Genomic DNA, 18575 nt, shown 5'->3' with positions numbered 1-18575 from the left:
TTGAAGGAAGAGAAGCTGAATTTTTAGAGACTGGCTGTTCATGTTGCTGATTACCATGGAGTGAGCACAGGAAAGGCACAGAGAAATAGGAAAAAATGCAAACTCAATTGCAATCCTGGGTTACTGCACAGCTTTTAGAGCTGGAGACATCCCAAAGGGGTAGAGAGGACAGTAGGTGCTTTTTCAGGAGTAATAGTTGGCACAGGATGATAAAACTTACCCTGTGGCAAAATTGTGCTGAAAAGCCCTCAAGCAGCAATCTGTCATTGCTGGTGTCAGAGGAAGTGCAGAGGCTTTGTGAAGTGGGTGCTTCATGTCAGCATTTCTCAGCCAGTGGAGATCATAACCTCCTTTCTGGTGTGTGTGATCCATGCACTGACATGGAATTTTATTCACCCACCAGGGTGAACACGTGGTCAGCCTCTCGTTAAAAGGAGGCTTCAGTGGTTGTGTTTTGTGCTGAAATTACACACTCAGCATTGATTCAGACAGAGTGAGCCCCACAGCTGTTGTGCAGGGCTGTGGGTGCAGCAGGTGCTGTGTCTGTGCACACAGTGGGTGGGTAAGGAATGCCTGTGGCATCCCAGCTTCCCAAACATCCCCACCCCTGAGATGTGTGTGAGGGAGGGATGTGCACAGAGCACATTTCAGTTTTAGGGGAGACTTGAGCAGAGGAGGACTCTCCTGGAGCTTGTTCTGCAGGGACCAGGCATGGTGGCCACCCCAGCATGGCCCCTTGCCCACCTCTGTCCCATCCCTGCAGGCTGAGGGGAGCCAGGGCAAACTTCAGGCTGCAGGTGATCCCTTCTGCCCTCATCCCACTGTGGAACAGCTCCATCCTGCTCTATCCTCAAGTGTGGGAGCACAAGTTCTAAATGCCAGGATCATCCAAATCATGTGACAAAGACCAGTGATGGAGAGAACAAAATTCCCCAGGAAAATATTTAAGAAGATGCCAGAATGGATGGATTGCAAGGTATAACTGACCTCAAGAGCAGCTTGCTAATAAAAGCAGAAGCAGCAAATGGCAAAGAGAAGGGAAAATATTTCTCCTTTTGTGCACTGGTGGGAGGATGGGTGGATGAGTGTTCACAAGAGTAATGAATGATGAGCAGACCTTGTGGGTAATGTTCCTTTCAGAAAGTGACCTCATCTCTGATGTAAACTACCTGCAGAGGTATGTAAACATTTTCACTGGCTGGAAAAGTGTGTATTCAACAGATTTGTAATCACTCAAAACCCCAAAGGCATAATGGAATGGAAATGTGCTCTGTTTCATGTCAGGTTTGCACCCTGCACTTCAATTTTTGGAGTCTGAAATCAGATAGATCAGCACTCCATTGTCTTGGAAAACCAGCTACACCATGTTAGCTGGCTCTGTGGTAATGTGGGCTTGTCTCTCAAATCACTTACCAGGCATTTTTAAACAGGGTTAAATATGCATGCCTAAGGTGTATCTCAATCCCTGGGGCAAGCTGGATTTTAAATATTTTTTGTTGTTTAAGTGACTTTCAGAATGCAGTACAGTAGGTGTTAAATCTCTCAAATGTATTTAATTGATTACTTTTCCCCCCCACAACTTGCTGTGGGGATCAAGCCAGTGATTCCTGTCAAAACCAAGGTGAATTCATCACTGGAGCTCAGCTGAAGAGTGGATCTCAGGTGTTACCTGTGTTCACCTAACAAAGTGCCCCTAATGGCAAACCAGCACCCCCTGAATGTCAATTTGCTGAAGGTATTTGCTCAGTGTGGAGTAGGTAAATAGGCAAAGGTGGGCACTAAAACAGGGAAGGTAATTTGGGTTTTTTTTTTTATTGAAAGAGGAGGGTTACCCATGTGTGATAAAGCCCAAGACAATTTGGGTTCCAGAGATTAAATAATCTCATTGGCCTGACTCATTTTTGTCACTGCCCATCAAAGACCAGTTCCACTGAAACTACACCCTAAGTTTTTTAAGCATAAAAGCCCAACTATTCCTCATAAAGTAAACTGTTCCTTTCCTCACTGTCTAGGAAAGCATACTTTAAAGATATAAAAAAAAAATACAGCAGTTAAATTTTTTCCTGGAGCCAGTGCTTGCTACATCATGTCCATTCCCAGTGCTGTCAATCATTATCCAGACAGCACATTGTTCAGAAGGTGGAGCTGTCAGGCAGAAGGAATGAAAGGTAAGGAAAGGAAGGCTCCTGCTCCTTGCTGATGCCAAGGGTAAGTGAGATTATGTCAAACCTTTAAACAGAGTCCCCTTTCTCTGCCCCACCCCCTGCTCCTATATAACACTCTGCATTTAGCAATACCTGCTTCCACCCAGCCGGGGGTGGGCTGGCAGTGCTGATGGATGCTCCGGCCAGCAGCCCCCTTGGGTGGCTCTGTGCAGGTGTCACCATGCTTTTTGGGGTCACCGTGCTCTGCAGGGCCCAGAGGAGCCCTCTGGCCACAGCCAGGGTGCTGCTCTGGAGCCTGCTGGCCACCCTGCTGAGTGTGGCTGTGCTGGGGGCTGGAGGGGCGCTGGGGGTGTTGGTGGCTCTGTGCCTCGTCTGCTCGGTGCTGCTGGGGGACAGGGACCTGCTGCCCGTGGGGGACAGAGCCGTGCTCATCACAGGTAAGGAGCTGCCCGTGCACTGGAACAAACAAAACTGCCTTTCTCACAAGTGGGCTGGAAAACTTTGTGTCCTCGGGTTAGTGCATGCTTGTAAGAGTTCCTTTTATTATTTTTTTTTCTGCTTGTTTTATTTGCTTCAGCAGAGATGTTTATTTCCAGGTAAATAAGTGCTCCGAAATTAAGCAGAAAAGCATCTTAATAGATGCCATTATTTTTTTAGTGTCTCATTTAATCTTTACAAGTAGCTTTTCAGACCTACTTGTGAAATAAACCGGCGCAAGAAGCATATAGAATACTTAGGATGGTCTGATTTTTTAAGAGAGATGTTAATTCCTGGGAGCCCACAGAGCACAGCATTCGTACATTACTTTTGTTTACTCGAATTCCTAGTGCTGGTTGTGGATGTACAGTTGTCTCTCGGGGTGTGTGTGTGTACACAGTGCACTCTGTGCCTGTCATGCACATATTTCAGGACACTGGTTTGGTGCCATCTCTTTGAAACACCGAAATAATTCGGGAGGGAGTAATTCCCTTCACTAGCAGGGAAACTTTGGAGCTAATTAATTCAGTCTCTATTACCACTCTGATCTGCTCAACACCCACTTTTATTTCGCAGGGATGGCATTTTTGTAGTTTTGTGGTTTTTCTGCTGTTTCTTCTAAAACTTCAGGTGTTGTTTATTTAGATGTTGTTTATTAGTGTTAATCACACCTTTAAACTGGAGTGCCTGCCGACTGCTTCTTGCACTCTTAAATTGCTGAGTTTTGTTTTATTTTCGGTGTTTTCTTCCCCTCTGCAAAGCTGAATTAATTTGTTTTGTTTTTTATAGCAATTTCTAGCAGAATTTCGTCTTGTTTTATAGGAACACCTGGAAATAATTTAGACTTGCCTAGCAATCTTTAACACAGGATTAAATACAAAAGTTGAGAGAGGAGAAGATCAGCAGCAAGCTCTCCCCTTGCAGTTGATCTGCCTGCTGGGTTTCTCCCTGCAGGTGTGTCAGATGGAGATGGATGTTGGAGGGGGGAATGGGCAGCAATCCTCTCCCACCCCTGCAGACTCAGGGGATGTGTTTGCACTTGGGCATCTCCTTGCTCTTTGTAATGCTGCAAATCTTGAGGAAAAAGCACTCTCTGGGAGCTGATCTGCTGTGTGGAATCTGAATTAGAGCAGTGTAAGGGAGTGAGGAACATTTGGGTACAGTCCAGTAAGGGAATGTGCTTTCTTTGTACCTGTGCTGCAGCTGTCCTGAAGAAATGCAAGTTTGGACATCTCTGACAGCTGAGGAGTTTGAGGAGGCTCTTATTTGTCTTTATTGGAATCCTGTGCAATCAATCAATCAATCCATCAAACCCTCCATCAACTGAAACAGAAGTTTTACTCAGCATGTGATCTGGTTAAATTGCTCTGATTGTGATATTCTTAACAGGAATTGTAAAATTCTGTCCTTGGTTACTCTGTGTGCAGTGAGATGAATTTCTCCAGTTAATTTGGTCTTTCCACTCTTGTTGTTCAGCATGAGTCAATTGTAAATTCTCAGTAATGATTCAGTCACAGTCATTAGGGACTGCTTTCCTTATAATAAATCTTATCATAATCCACAAATTATTTTGAACACAGAAGTAAGAATGTGGTCAGGGGGGAATTATCTTTTTTTTTTCCCTGTTGAGACCTAACTACTCTTTGAATTCTAGGAGTTGGAGAGTAAAGTTTCTCTGGACTTCAATAACAGGTCTGAAACTCAAATCGTAGTTGTTTCAGGAAAAAAAAAAACCAGGGACAAACCCAGCATTAGGCAAAGATAAAAACAATTTTATTGCTTTCTTGGGATTGCTGTGCCCATCCCAAGTTCTGCATTGTATTCTGCCCATTTTCAAGTAAAAGTTGCATTGTAAAACTTAGGTAATATGTAGCTGTGGCTGTGTACTTGCTGGGAATGATGAAAGAAGAGGGATTTGATCTAAAAGTAGGGTTTTTCACTAAAAGAAAATGGAGGAAAGTCACCCCACCCCCAAACCCAGAAATCTGTCGTATCTGGGATATTTGCAGGCTTCTTCATGTCTCTTTAGAGAATTCAAAGAATGCAGGTTTGTTCTGTCAGGTCAGGACTGGAGATGCTTAATGTGATATTTGTAGTGCTCTGGTGCATCTTCAGCAAATTGCAGACTCCAAAAATGCCAAAAAGCTGGTGCTTTTTTCTTTTTCCCCTAAGAGTTAAATAGAGCATGAATAATTCTCTTCTACTTTTTCAAGATGCACTGATTGATCCAGACATTTAGTACATGTTTTCTCCAAGTCACCTGGAATTAATATTTTCCACCTTTCAGGACTAAAGCCCCAGTTAAAAGACAGAACCCAGAAATTAAATCTAACATGATTGTGATGAGTCTCTTTGGCAGTCAAATTCTATTGACTACATATTTTGAATGTAGGAGCAGACCTGTGAGTAACTGATAATATCTTCCTTGGTGTGCCAAAATCACAGAATAACCCTCAGAAGTTCATGGTAGGGTTAAGTAGGGAGCATTGCACCTCATTCACAAACAAGAAAATAGTAAAAAACCTGGCAGGAGTTCCAGTCCTCTGTCTCACATTCAGATTTCCAGCGTTTGGAAATTGAACACTGATGTAGTAAATTGTTATTTCAGGAGATACTCAAGTCCTGGGATACCTCCATGGATCCCAGAGCTCAGCAGCATCCAGGAGCTTTGCTCTGCTGGAGCTACAGTGGAGGGTGGGGTGCAGTGTTGGGAAACAGGCTGATGTTTCACAGTGTAAAAACTGGATTAATTTAATAAACTCAGGAACAGGAAGAAATTGTTCCCTGTGAGGGTGGGGAGGCCCTGGCACAGATTGCCCAGAGGAGCTGTGCTGCCCCTGGATCCCTGGAAGTGTCCAAGGCCAGGCTGGACAGGGCTTGGAGCACCCTGGGACAGTGGAAGGTGTCTCTGCCCATGGCAAGATCATCATGGGATGATCTTTAAGGTCCTTTCCAAACCAAACCATTCTCTGATTTGTTCTGTAGCAGCAGCCAAATGCTGTGTCAAAGGGAGAGACTCATGAATCTAATTACTTGTTAAATATTCTTCATTGGTACCTGCTGGGAAGAATTGCCCAGCTGTGATCCCAAACACCATTGTGTGTTTGCTCTGAGTGCTTTCTGCAGCTGTCAGATCATTGCTTTGTATAGCTAAAGTTTGGGAATAAGTTTGGAAGAGGACAGAGAGGATAAGAGAAATTCTGATGCAAGCTTGCATCAATTCACTAGCTGACTTAGCACAAAAATGCCATTTGAAAGCTTTCTTAGGTTCTGAAAGCATTGAAATGCTTTGCAGGTAAAGAAACATTGCTTAGATTTGGCTTGGTTACAGTCTGCAATAAAAAAGTGCTTATCAGAGGGATCTGTGTGGTAGATGTGTGGATAAAATGATGCTACTTCTTGGAATGAAGAAATAGAACCCAATAATTTGAATTCCAGTGTCCTATAATTGTTTTGCCCATCGGAGATTTCAAATTAAAATATTAGTGTGGGGTTCTTTTTTCTCTTAGATACTTTTGTTATCAGGTTTCAGTCTGAATATTTGTATAAAACCAAAGTAGGGTTTTATTTCTTCTCTGTGTATAACATAAGACATAGAATCTGTCAGTGGCAGAGCATGAGCTGATTCCATCAGCTCTGAGTCAGGAGAACATGGTCTGTCAGTCATTGAGGAACATTTAAAGGTCCAACTCCTCAAACTTCAGATCTGAACCTTTCTGGCATATGTATTTCAGGGACTTTGTCATCCTCTTTTTGTTTACATTTGGATTTCCAATGCGTGTATTTATTTTATATATATTTTTTTTTTAATGCTGACGTAGGACAGACCCACTTTCCATGCTTTTTTGATGCTTTCAGGCAGTGACACTGGGATTGGCCATGCCCTGGCTAAACACCTGGACAGCCTGGGTTTTGTGGTGTTTGCTGGGGTTCTGAAGGAGGATGGCCCTGGGGCAGAGGAGCTGCGGAGGAGCTGTTCCCAGAGACTCTGTGTGCTGCAGCTGGATATAACCAGTGCCACCCAGGTCAAGGAGGCCTACCTGACAGTCTCAGAGAAGGTGCAAAATGCAGGTACAGCTTTTTTCTCCCCCCTTTACAGCTGAAATTCTGATGTAGCAAGCTTAGCAGGGGCATCTCTTCACTGTTGGCTACACAATGGCTTAGGGGTGTAGGTCATTTCCAGGGCAGAATCTTGGGCAGTTGGGCTATTTCCATCCATGTCTCCTGTTTTCTGGGACATGGAAAATGGTCATGGCTGTTCATGGAGTGGGGAATGTGCACCTGCAGCTGCAGATCATCTCTGCTTTGGTCTGGAGGCACCATCCAGCTCATCAGTGCACTCCTTACAGAGTTTATCCCTGGTGTATTGCAGACCAGTGCTTTCTCCTCTTCCCAGGGCTCTGGGGTCTCGTGAACAACGCAGGAATTCTTGGCTTCCCTGCTGATGGAGAGCTGCTGCCCATGAGCACCTACAGACACTGCATGGAGGTGAATTTCTTCGGGGCTGTGGAGGTGTCCAAGACCTTCTTGCCGCTGCTGCGGAAATCGCAGGGCAGGCTGGTGAACGTGTCCAGCATGGCAGGTGAGCTCAACTAAAGCACCAAATAAAGTTCTGGAGGAACAGAAAAGTGAATGAACTTCCTTGGCAAAAATGCCAGGAAAGGTGTCAGTCAGTCTGGCTTGTCAATACACCCATTGAGTTAATATTACGGTAATAAGTTCAGGTTTTCCTTTTGTTTGGGAGACTGTTTCCAGAAATATTATTTTTAATCTGGCAGATAATTCCCAGGAAACAGCCTTTAAGGAGTTTAATATGCCTAAAAACATGCATGACGAAAAAGACAGTAAAATGGAGATCTTGTGTTCTAGATGTGATGAGTGATAACTTTGTGAGCTTCCATAAAGATGGGTGGAACATCACAGGTATTTCTAGAACAAGTTCAGGCAGAAGTCTGTGACCACCTCGGTTTGTGGTATCTGCTGATAACCTGGGAGCTGAAGAGATTGTGTGTTTCTATTTCTTTAAAAATATTTTGAATATCTTAGAAACACTTAGGCCTAACTTATTAGAAAAGTGGTATTTTTCCATGAAAAACAAAAAACCCTTTTATAAAAATTAACAAAAGCTTTCCATTTTTCCCCCTTTAAATTATGCTTGCTATATATATGTATGTTTTTATAACAGGACTCCTGTTCTAGGAGGACAGCTGAGCTGTAGGAACCAATGTAACACAGTAATGCAGTATTTGGTAGCCAACAGCTGAGGGGCAGGAATGCTCCTTTGAAAATGAGACCTGCTAGAAGCAGGATGTCATGCTGCTGGAAAGTATTTTGTAAGATCCCTTAGGGATTTACTGTGTCTTGTGCTTCCCACATTTCCCTTTGCACAGCTGGAGTCCCCTGGATCCTGCTGGATTGCTGGGGTGACTTGTGGAGGTGTCACCTGCTGTCCCCAGGTCGTGGCTGCAGTCTGGCTCTGACACTGTTTTCTCTTTATAGCCCCAGATCTGCTCTGCATCTGCATGTCTGTGTTTCTGTTCACTCTGAGAAATCAGGACTGAATTACCAGAAGGACCTTTCAGACCCTGTTTCCTCTGTGCACCCATGTGAAGAGCTCACTGTGGGTGTTTTGGGGCAGATGTCTTCATTCCTGACGTGAATCCCTGAACTGCCTTGAAGAGATAAATGCTGAATGTCCCTGTGCTGGCTGATTTGCCCTTCCAGGAGATAATGACCCTGCAGAGATGTTGTTGCACACAGACTGATTTGGGTGAAGAGCTTCCTCTCAGTGCAGGGTCTGGGGGTGCTCTGGTAAAACATTAGTGGGAAAGTTAGTGAGGCCTTGTTGTGCTGAATCTATTCCTGCCTCTCTAGGGCTCATTTAACTGGGCTCAGGTTAGCCTGACCTCGGAGAGAAAAGTATGTGATTCAATTGGCTCAAACCAATCCAGCTCATTCAGATGCATACAGAGGAATAATTAACATATAATTGGCCTGACTTCTTCAAGGGAATGGCTCTGTGTAAACAGCTCCTGTGATGACTTGGTTATCCCAGTACAGTACCCAACAGCACCAGTGGCTTACCTGAAAATTCCCCTGTACCTGAGGTTTTTTCCTTTACAATACTCAAACACATTGAGCAGAATGTGCCCAGCTGCCCATGCAGGCAGGAGAAGGAGGGATGTGCCTCAAGGAGAAGGATTGTCCATTCTGCTCCCTCCTCCTTGATGCCAGCACAGCCTGGGGTGGCTGTGACAATCTTAAACCTTGAGGAGGAGGTGGGAGGGCTGAAGAAGAAGAATGTGCTGAAATTAAAGCATGTTCGTATTTTTCTAAAGCTGAACAAGTGACAATCTGCCAGTTTTTGGGACAGAGGAGATGTCTGCCCATGGAAGACACTGTTTTCTGGGAGGTTGTTTTTGTAAATATAATGGGTGTTCTCTTGGCTTTCCCACCTGAACAAATGTTTCTGGGACTGAAAAAGCTGGGCTATAACTGCAGGCAGGGGATCTGCTCCTCTGCTGGGTCTCAGGGAGCCCTGTCACTCATGGGGTGTGATTCCAGCTTTGGTTTGTCCCCAGAGGTTTTCCCCACTCTTGGGTTACTGTCTCTGGCTTTTCTGAAACTATCTGGAAAGAGCAGGAAAGTAAGTTGGCTTTATAAAGCTAGAAGTTTATAAACCTACCCTAACTGTGCTTTATTGTAGGGGCTTGAAATTCGTGTTACAGTGACAAGAACAGGAGCATAAAACTACTGCTTCACTATTTATATGAACTAAAACTTTATCTGTTTCTCAGACCAGCAGTCATAACTTTCAGCAGTTTTTACCCTTAAATGCAATCCAGTTTATTTTTTCTGCCCTACAAGGTGTCTTATCAGGTGTTACTGAGCGTAACTGCTGTAAGCAACATTTAATTTACAACTTTCACTCTTTTTTAACCTCTAGCAAGAAATGATTCCCTCTCTGACTTGTGTTTAACCTCAGTGAGAGAGGCATAATTTTGGTTGTGCTATCATCTGCCTTCTAAATCATGAAAATAAAGGCTGGGAAGAGCCACTGCTGAGGTTTATCAGGTTTCTATTGCTCCTGCAGGAGGCATTCCACTACCGAGGTATGCAGCATATGGGGCATCCAAAGCAGCTCTGTCCATGTTTTCTGGAGTAATGAGGCAAGAGCTTTCCAAATGGGGAATTAAAGTTGCAGCAATTCATCCATCAGGCTTCAGAACAGGTTAGTGTTTGACGTTTCGGGATGTTCTTTCTGCCTCTCCTCTTTGCCTGTAGTTCAGCAGCCTCAAACAGAGCCCTGGGTGATTCTCAGGAGTGGGACTTTTCCCCCCATTCTTTAATGTTGGTTATGGAAATTAAGCTCAGTGTTTTTTGAGAGAGATGTTCCCTCCAGCTCTGCACACTGCCTGCCTCCCCTATCCTGGGAGAGCTTTGCTCTGAGCAGGGCAGGATTGAGGCACTTGGTGCCTTTCCTTGGCTCCAGCTCTCTTGGAGCTGACAAAGGGAGCATCACAGTGTGTCCCTTTTGGGTTTTATGGCTCACTTGTCCTGCCTGAGAGCTTCAGGTCCCCCTGTCCCTCCTGCCTTCCTCAATATCAGAGCTCTCTTTGTTGAGCTGCTCTGTCTTGCATGGCAATACCTGCAGCAATACCTGCCATGCTGCTTGCCTGCTGTCAATATCCTCTGCTCTCTCCTCTCCACTCCTCCCCCCTGTGTGCTCCTGCTGCTTTCTGCTCCAATTTCTCCTCCTCCTTCCACTGAGCACTTTTTGCAGAGCCTGTCCAGGTTCCAGGCTCATCTCCTGCTGCACATGACCTCGCTGCAACCATGCCTGCCCAGAGCATTTTTTACACCAATGTAAATCAAATTGGTCTTTTTCATAAAATGCTGCTTCCCTGAATGCTTCCCTGAGGCTCTGGGCTCTGACAGCCTTGTGTGGTCAGTGGAGCCTGCCTGAGGCTTCACCTTCAGACCCTGCTTATTAGCTGTTCTCAGGCTTTTGGGTAAAAATGAGTCCTGGGATTTGAGATGTAAATATTTATTTCAAGACTTTTCTTTATGTGTATGCTTCATTTTTGGTAGTTAGGCAGTAATTGCACTGGAGAAGGCCCTGCTTTCATTCCCACATGATGGGGGTGGAAAAATAAATTAAATTATGGTTCTAAATCTGTACTAATAGAAGGCTAATCCTTCAGGAAACCAGTTATTGGAATACTCATGTCACTTGTGAAAGGGCAGCTTAGCACTTGGCCAACCCAAGTGAATCCTGTTCATCTTAGTTTGCCTGTCTGTCCTCAGTTGTTAACAAACTCTGATTGGAAACATCCACAGAATGAATTGGGACAGAATGGCAAAGTGGGGAGGAGGAAGAAAGAAAAAATGCTGATTTGGCTGTGAGAGCCTTTTAAAGTAGAGCTGGGAGCCAAATGGGGCATGAACTTTGTGCTTTTTGGGTAGCACAAAGCACTCGTGCTTTTCCTCCTCTTCCAGCTAAAAGCACTGGCTGCTGACCAGCTGTGCTGTTTGTCCTTCACTGACCCAGTTTAGATCAACTCTGACTATCAATTACAGATTAATTTTTTTAAAATCCAGCCCCAAACCCACTTGCTGTCCTGTGATGTTGCCACTGCAGGTATACAAGGCACAGCTGAGCAGTGGGAAAAGCAGGAGAAGGAGCTGATGGAGAACCTCCCGGCAGACACCAGGCAGGCCTATGGAGAGGAATACCTGCTGGGGCTGAGGAATTACCTCCTCCACATGCCCTCCCACTGTGCCCCCGACCTGTCCCCTGTGCTGGGCGCTGTCCTGCATGCTCTGCTGGCCAGGAGACCCCAGGGCCTCTACACCCCTGGCAAGGGTGCCTACATCCCCCTCTGCATCTTCTGCTGCTTGCCCCTCTGGTTCTACGACTTCTTCATCAGCAAGGTGCTGGGGGCTGGGGCTGCTCCAGGGGAGATGAGAGCACCAGGAGATGAAAGCAAGAAGCCCTGAGGTGTCCACTAGTGTTTGTCTCACTGGAGGAGAGAGCTGGAAGGATTCTCTAAGGCACTGCTGCTTGTTGTGCTGTCTGTGTTAAGTTGCATTGGCACTGCCTTGCAAAGAGGTGGAAATTTGTGTTAAGAGTAATGTTTGGGAAAAGCAGTGGATAAACTCAAATAGAAAGCTATTCCCAGATGGGGTAATTTTGGAGGAATTTCGGTGTTTTCCTGATGTCTTTGTATCCTGCTTTCTGTGTAAGGTACCTCATGAAATTATATAGTTCCTGTCTGCATCACCAACACACACAGAGATGAATAACAGGTTCTTTTAAAGCAAAACAAAAACCCCTTGAGAGTCAATAACCTTCTTGAATCTTGTAAGAAGTTACATGTATTCCTGTTGTTGAAGAGACTTAAAACTCTGTAATGCAAGTCTTTTTCTTTGCAGCTTCAGCCTAATATGTTTGGGCTTTGGTGTTTTGATTCTGTTGCTGTTGAACCTGAGAAATTATTGTCCTTTTCCCCCCCAAGTTTTGTGATGTATAGTTTTAAAGTTTGTAGTGTGTTGTCTTTGCTAGACTAAGCAACACAAGTTAGTTGGGGGCAAAAATGAATGCAAACAGATCAAGATCTTTATGAAGAAATAAACATTTTCCTTCCTACTGTAACAGAAATAGTGAGTGTATTAGCTGCTAATTTGATCTGTCTGGGTCATTCTGTGCATTGCCTGTATATGCCTGTGCTTATCTAATTATTAGTAATTATCTCACTGATGTCGAGTCTGCTTTTTGTACAATTCCTTGCTCAAGTCTGGATTTACACAGAACTCCTGGTTTTGCCCATTTCCCATGATGGCCTCTTGTGTCTCTCTCTTCTTTGGGGGCAGTTTGTGGTCTCTACTGTAAGACCAGTCAGTGTTTGTGTGGCTTTACTGGAGTCCAGCATCCAACTTCTGATAGACTGGGGTCACTCAAATTCCCTGATTTCATTCCAGGAGCACCAGGTGTCCTCCCTGCTGCTCTATACCATAAACCCCTCACCAATGGCAGGTGGTTGGGCAGCTCAGCTGTATTTTTCCTACTTTACTCCCTTTTTGCATTGTCTGTCACATCCCTGGGTTTTGAAAGGCTGTGATATTTTGAAATAAATCCTCATCCCCCCAAGTTCCCTGGTTTGGCCATATGTCCTAGATGCATTTCTTCTCCAATAATGAAAAATTAAAGTGATCGTATTTTGAGCTTTAGTGTAGACATTGATTTTTCCTCTCATTTCTGAGGAACTTCTGACTCTTCTGTCATAACCCTACTGCTGTGATGTGCTCTTGCACCCAACTGGACAAAATCCCTGTTTAATTTGCATCTGTAGTATTTATTCCATCACTGTCCTGTGTCTGTTACGCCAATGCAAGACTCCTGTAAATGCCCAGAGGATGCTCAGACAGCTTGGGCAATCATTTGAATCTGTGCTCCAGTGGGGGAATCCTCCTGTCCTGTGCATTTGGTCACAATTGCTGCTTTTGCTACTGAGGTTTATCCCCTGGTGGGTTTATATCAGTGCCCTGGTTGCAAACTTTTGCTTTCCTTTGAGGAAGTGTGCTCAGTGTTTTGAACTCAGGAAATCTGAGACTTTTTCTCTCTGTCTCTCTGCCGATTCCTTCCTTTACCTATTTCCCTAGTTTTTTATGTGTCAGCAAAAATGCATAATAAAAAATGTAATATTTAGTAACCAGATGGTTGTGACTCTTTCTGTCTCGTCTCACCCTTTCTGCCTTTTGGGGATCAGTGCTGCATTCCCTCCCTTGTTCCCACAGCAGGAATGGGGTGGGGATGTTTTCCAGGGAAAATGGGCAAGGTGGCAACTGATGTCCTGTTTGGGGCAGGATGTGATCCCAAATTGGGATCAAAAACCTGGGAGCTGGAAGGACAGGTGAGTGTGGAGCTGGGGGTGTGCTGGGTGGCAGCCTGTGAATTTTGGCTGCCTGCAGGGAGGGAACTTGCTGAGGAGCTTATCTCCATCTCCATCGTGGATGGAGGTGGCTGTTGTTCCCTTCACGCCCAATTCGGGTGTAAATTCTGTGGGCTGGAATTTTGCCCTCGGGCACATTATATATTATACAACTGAAATTTGTCTTAGCAGTCAGTCAGCTGCTTTGCCTAGCAATCTCCATAACAATCTTTAATTGCTGCTTTGTGATTTGGCTGTGGTTATAAAATGTAATTTTTCTTCTCCCTCTGACTTTCCTAATAGGAATATTATCTTGCACATTGCACACATATAAAATTGGGCATTTACTTGGAAGTTTTGACTTCATTTTATTTTTTTTAACTTTTATTTCCCAGGAAATTTCTGTTCTAAATAGTCACTTTATGTTTCTTCACCTAACTACAAAGATATTTTAGCAAGTCTCTAATAATTGCGATATCAAAGATTGTTATTGTTTTGTTCCTACAGGGATCTTACTTCGTGTTTTAAAGATAATTCTGTTGTAACACATTACTGAATTATGTGTCACTTAATGGGCTGTAGTATTAGAAGCAAATTTCTTTTGCTAATGGCTTGCATTGCAAATAATTGCAGAATTGCAGGACAAATCATGGATATTTATGGCCAGCAAGTCCATGTGGATGTGTGGGCTGGCAGTGGCTCATGCTCTCGAGGACAAATATCTGGGTGTTGTGGTCCTTTGCTTACCATAAAGGCTGATCTGATATAGAGATATTTTGGGAGTGAAGAGAGGATGTTTCAGCACTGGAAACTGTTGTATTAAAAACCCCAAGTAATTATCGGTATTTGGACCTATTTTCAAAGATAAGATTTTTATCCAAATGCATGTGCTGTGAGGAAAAGCATCTGAGAAACTGAAGAAATTGGCTGTGGCCCTAAAAAAGGCTAATAAATAGTCTAAAACATCACTTCATGCCCCACCAGTAATCAAGCTGTGTATATATCACTAACACATGCATAGTGTAAAAGGGGTTATAAGCTAAAATCATGATTAAAGAGCAGGGTTTGTGCAAATCCCTCTGCTGCAGCCTCTGGAATGCAGGTTGTGACCAAGCAGTAAAGGCTGGCAGATCCTTTTTACCAAGCAAAATCCCTGGCTGGTGTCCTGGGGGTGCCACTCTCCTGCTCTGCATTAATTTCTCTAGCTCCCATATTCTTCCTTCATATGAGGAATTGATTTGAAGATATGCAACTTGGGTGAGATGGAAGGTGAGTTACAAGGCAATTTGTTTTTATAACTCTTTTCATTCTGGCTCTGTTTCCCCTCCTTATGGGGCTCCTGATGACAGCCCTGCCTTGTGCATGGCTGTAGCATTGCAGGCTGGGGAAGGCAGGTAAAATATTGTGCATTTTTGGGGTTGTGTCACTGGCTGGCCGTGGTGGGGAGGTTTTGGTGGCCACTTGCCAAAGGGCCATCTCTGCATTTCATGGAGTGTTAATGTGTGGGACTGTCTGTGTGGCTGGAGGGAAGGAAAAGAGCTGAGAAAGTTTAAAGTGTGCTCAAGTGAGAACTCTGACAGGGAGTTTGGGGTTGGATAAAGGTGGTGATGTAGGAGAATGGGGAGCTCCAGGTCTGTGAGGGTTATGGACTCATGCAGGGACAGGGATTGATCCTAAAACTGCTTTTGAGCTCCGTAGGAGGTTGGGCAGACCCATTTTTTACTAGCAGGGGCCAAAAACAGGTATGAGGAGAAAGAAAATGGTCACTTTGTCTAATTTAATGAGCATGAACAGAAGTGTAGTTATTTCCAAACTAAAGTATTTCAGATTTTGCCAGTTTGAGCCCCTGCTATCTCCAGAAGAGAGGGAATAACTCCCATGTTCCTCTGGCATGTGTGAGGTTTTGTTTTGTTTTGGTTTTTTTTGTTTATAGTTGCATATGGAAAGTTGTTAGAATTCTTGTGTGCATTCTTTGTATCAAGAGGATGCTTCCAGGGAACTTGCAGGTTTCAGTGATGTCAAAACACACTGATTTTGCTGTAAATTTACTCACCTGGGCACAGCATTGCATAGGCACAACCAAAATGGGTCACATTTCATTTGCCTGAAGCCAAGAGTCCACATCTGTCCATCAGCACACATCTGGGCACCAATCATATTTGGGACAAATGTGTGAGTTTGGATATTTTTCCTAAAGAGACTCATTCTGGGATGTTTTCTGGGTCACAGTGTTGTCTGCTTTACCCTGTTTATGCCTGTGTTTGGAAAGTCAGCTGGATTCCTAAAATGATGCAACCCCACAGGGCATTGTAAATCAGAAACTCATATTTCTAGAAACACTCAGAGAAATTAATTTGAAATCCAGTTCATGCAGGCTTCAAAGGAAAAGTGTTCAAACAAAAAATCTTGGCCCTTGAGAGGAAATTGGGTGGGGAATTTTTTTTTTTTCCTCCTCAAAATCTGAGGATACATAAATGGAAAGTATTGTCAGTGCCAGGAAGCAGCCTGCACATGGATCCTGGGGTGCAGTCATTCCTGGCAGCTTTTGTCAGCTGTCCAGACACCATCCCAGGCAGCATTTCAATAGCCAATGTTTTTGTCAGTCAGGCTGAACATCAGAGCTGCTGCTGTTCAATTATGGATGTATTCTGGCAACCTTGAGGCAGTGGGCTTTAACCAGAGTAAGAGAGGTAATTGCTTTTACTTTTAAAGCATGACCAAACCATAAATCACGAATCACTGACATCTCATGAAAGGAGGCGAGTTTTAAATCCCTTTAATAGGATAAATGGGTTTTAAGCATGTTGTACAGGTCATTGTAACCTAAGCTAATGAATCTGACTTTAACAACCTGGATGAAAGCAAGTACAGTGATATAAACAGTCTCCACAGGTTTAATGCCTGGAATATGTAGGTTAAACAACCCAAGTTTATATCCCTGCTCAAGTTGTTGCCTTTAACTTTGCAAAGATGCACTGAACAAACTGGAAACTAATCCTGGGGGCTAAGAACTTGGATCTCAGCACCTGCCATGAGTGGGAAAAGGGGGGACAGCTCAGTGGTCAAAGGGTGACTCTCAAATCCTGGTGGAGCCAGCATGGAGTTGTCTTTAATCTGCTAAATCAAGAGCTCTGGGAGGTACACAGTGTGTCTCTTTCCTCATTTCTTTTAGAAGAGACCTGCTGATCTGACTGTTTTGCTTCTATGAGTTCCACATTCTGGCTGTGTTTCCCTGATTTGGGACTTTTCCCTTGTGGTGTTGAAGGACACATTTCAAAATAAGAGACAGAATATGGAGCAAAGATCAAAAAAAGAAAACGACAGCGACTGGTATAATGGGAAGGAAGGGAGCAAGAAGGATGATTCCCAGGAAATGGGTTTGGGCAGGTTCAGCTCCAGTGGCATGTCACACCCTGGGTCAGGTTAACCTAGCCTCTCTCTTCCACCTCTTCCTTCAACACCTGACTTTTTCAAGTGTCATTTAAGAGGCTGTGACCTGTGATAAATTCATTTACTTTGAAGTCTTACATTACTTGGTCTCGTAGCATCCCATCCTACAGAAACCAGGACATGGGGTGCTGTGGTGAGGAGAGGGGTGGATGCTCCAAGCTTGACTGACTTTGGGTGGTAATGGGAGTCACAAATGTTATATTTCCACACCCCTGTGAAGGGGGAGATGTTGGTGGAGCACTGCACTCCCACACTCAGCTCACACAAGCCTGGCACTGCTGACTTCTTCACTCTCTTTCTTCAGGGGGAAAAAATATCACGGTGTACTCGGTTTCATAATGCAAAAAGAGAAACGATTGGCCTCTAGCCATTGTAATTTACATATCAGCAATCTGTGAGAGAAGGCTCTGCTGTCTGTCTGGGCTTCCTGTGGGCTTGCACTGTCAGCAGCCAGCCCGACAGGGATCCAGCGGCTGCGGGAATCTCTGGTGCGTGGATGACACAGCCAGCAGAGCACTCAGCGTGGGGATGATGTGTCTGAGAACAGCCCCAGGGTGATTGATTCCCCTGCTGGGTGGGCAAGTCCTACCTTTTCAGACAAAGGATTAGGAAGCAGTGTTGTGGCTCCTGTGGATCTCAGAAAGCATCTTTTTTCCCCTTTAGTTTCTCAGATAAACTCAATTTGTAGAATCGCAGAAAGGTTTGGGTGAGAAAAGACTTTTTAAGATTCTCATTCCACCCCCTGCCATGAGCAGGGGCAGCTTTCACTAAATCAGGTTACTCAGAGCCCCATCCAACCTGGCTTCCAGGTATGGGCATCCACAGCTTCTCTGGACAACCTGTTCCATTCGCTGCCTCAAGAGGAAAATCCTAAAGGACTAATTTAATTGAAAAGATGAATTAGGGAAAGCAGAGCAAACAGTCTTAATTAACAGTGTTCTACTGTATATACAGCAATGTAATCATGTTGCATGCTTGGCATAGATGAATTAAGGGAATGATAGGCTTTAAAATTTCAGCATTTTTGAAAACGTTTTATCATGTAGAAATGTGTTAAAAGTTCGTGTTGGGAGCTGGCTGTTCCACAGTGTGATTTGAATTGCATGTTCTTGCAATAGTATAGTGTGGTTTATATCCCTTTTTCCCAAATGTTGCCACCATGGTTCCAAATGTGTTGCCTTGAATAGAGTAGAAAGTACCACTCTTAAAGGTTAAAAAACCCCAACCAACCAAAAACCCCACAAATACATTCCCAAGGTGGAGTCCACTCACCAGCAGTGACTCAAACCCATTGCTCCCTCTGCATTTTACAAGTGTTCTTAGGGATAGGAAAAGGCTAACAGTAATATTAAGAAAGGACTGATGTTAAAAACAAGAAGATAAATGATTCTGCTCAACCTACTGGGGTAGCATATGGTGTGGAGAAGCAAATGGGATGTGGTGACAGATCCAGGTGCACCCTAATGGATAGGTGTGTTCAAGGGGAGCAGCACAACAGCCCAGCTCCACTGGAATCAGCTGAATTTGGGCACCAGGGAGGAAGGGGTTCCTC

At 44.3% G+C, this 18575-nt stretch overlaps 1 protein-coding gene and 1 long non-coding RNA gene across 3 annotated transcripts in view; one reads left to right on the top strand and one right to left on the bottom strand.

Annotated features, from left to right (window-relative positions):
* Window positions 1–18575, bottom strand: part of LOC146432082 (uncharacterized) — a 51891-nt gene that overhangs the window by 10396 nt on the left and 22920 nt on the right. The gene's annotated exons all lie outside the window — the stretch shown is intronic.
* Window positions 1801–13354, top strand: HSD17B2 (hydroxysteroid 17-beta dehydrogenase 2). 2 transcript variants are annotated; one of them, XM_085071454.1, is made up of 5 exons: window positions 1801–2168; window positions 6501–6713; window positions 7039–7224; window positions 9736–9873; window positions 11284–13354. In XM_085071454.1, the coding sequence occupies exons 1-5, from the start codon at window positions 2087–2089 to the stop codon at window positions 11640–11642; spliced, it is 978 nt and encodes a 325-aa protein (XP_084927580.1). In that variant the 5' UTR covers window positions 1801–2086; the 3' UTR covers window positions 11643–13354. The 2 variants fall into 2 exon arrangements, with proteins under 2 accessions (XP_084927580.1, XP_084927579.1); XM_085071453.1 differs by lacking the exon at window positions 1801–2168 and adding an exon at window positions 2298–2602.

The sequence above is a fragment of the Lichenostomus cassidix genome, chromosome 11, assembly GCF_008360975.1.
Source record: "Lichenostomus cassidix isolate B80296 chromosome 11, HeHo_3.0, whole genome shotgun sequence".
Taxonomy (NCBI): domain Eukaryota; kingdom Metazoa; phylum Chordata; class Aves; order Passeriformes; family Meliphagidae; genus Lichenostomus; species Lichenostomus cassidix.
Note: the sequence above shows the minus strand (reverse complement) of the source record. Positions and strands in the feature narration are given on the sequence as shown.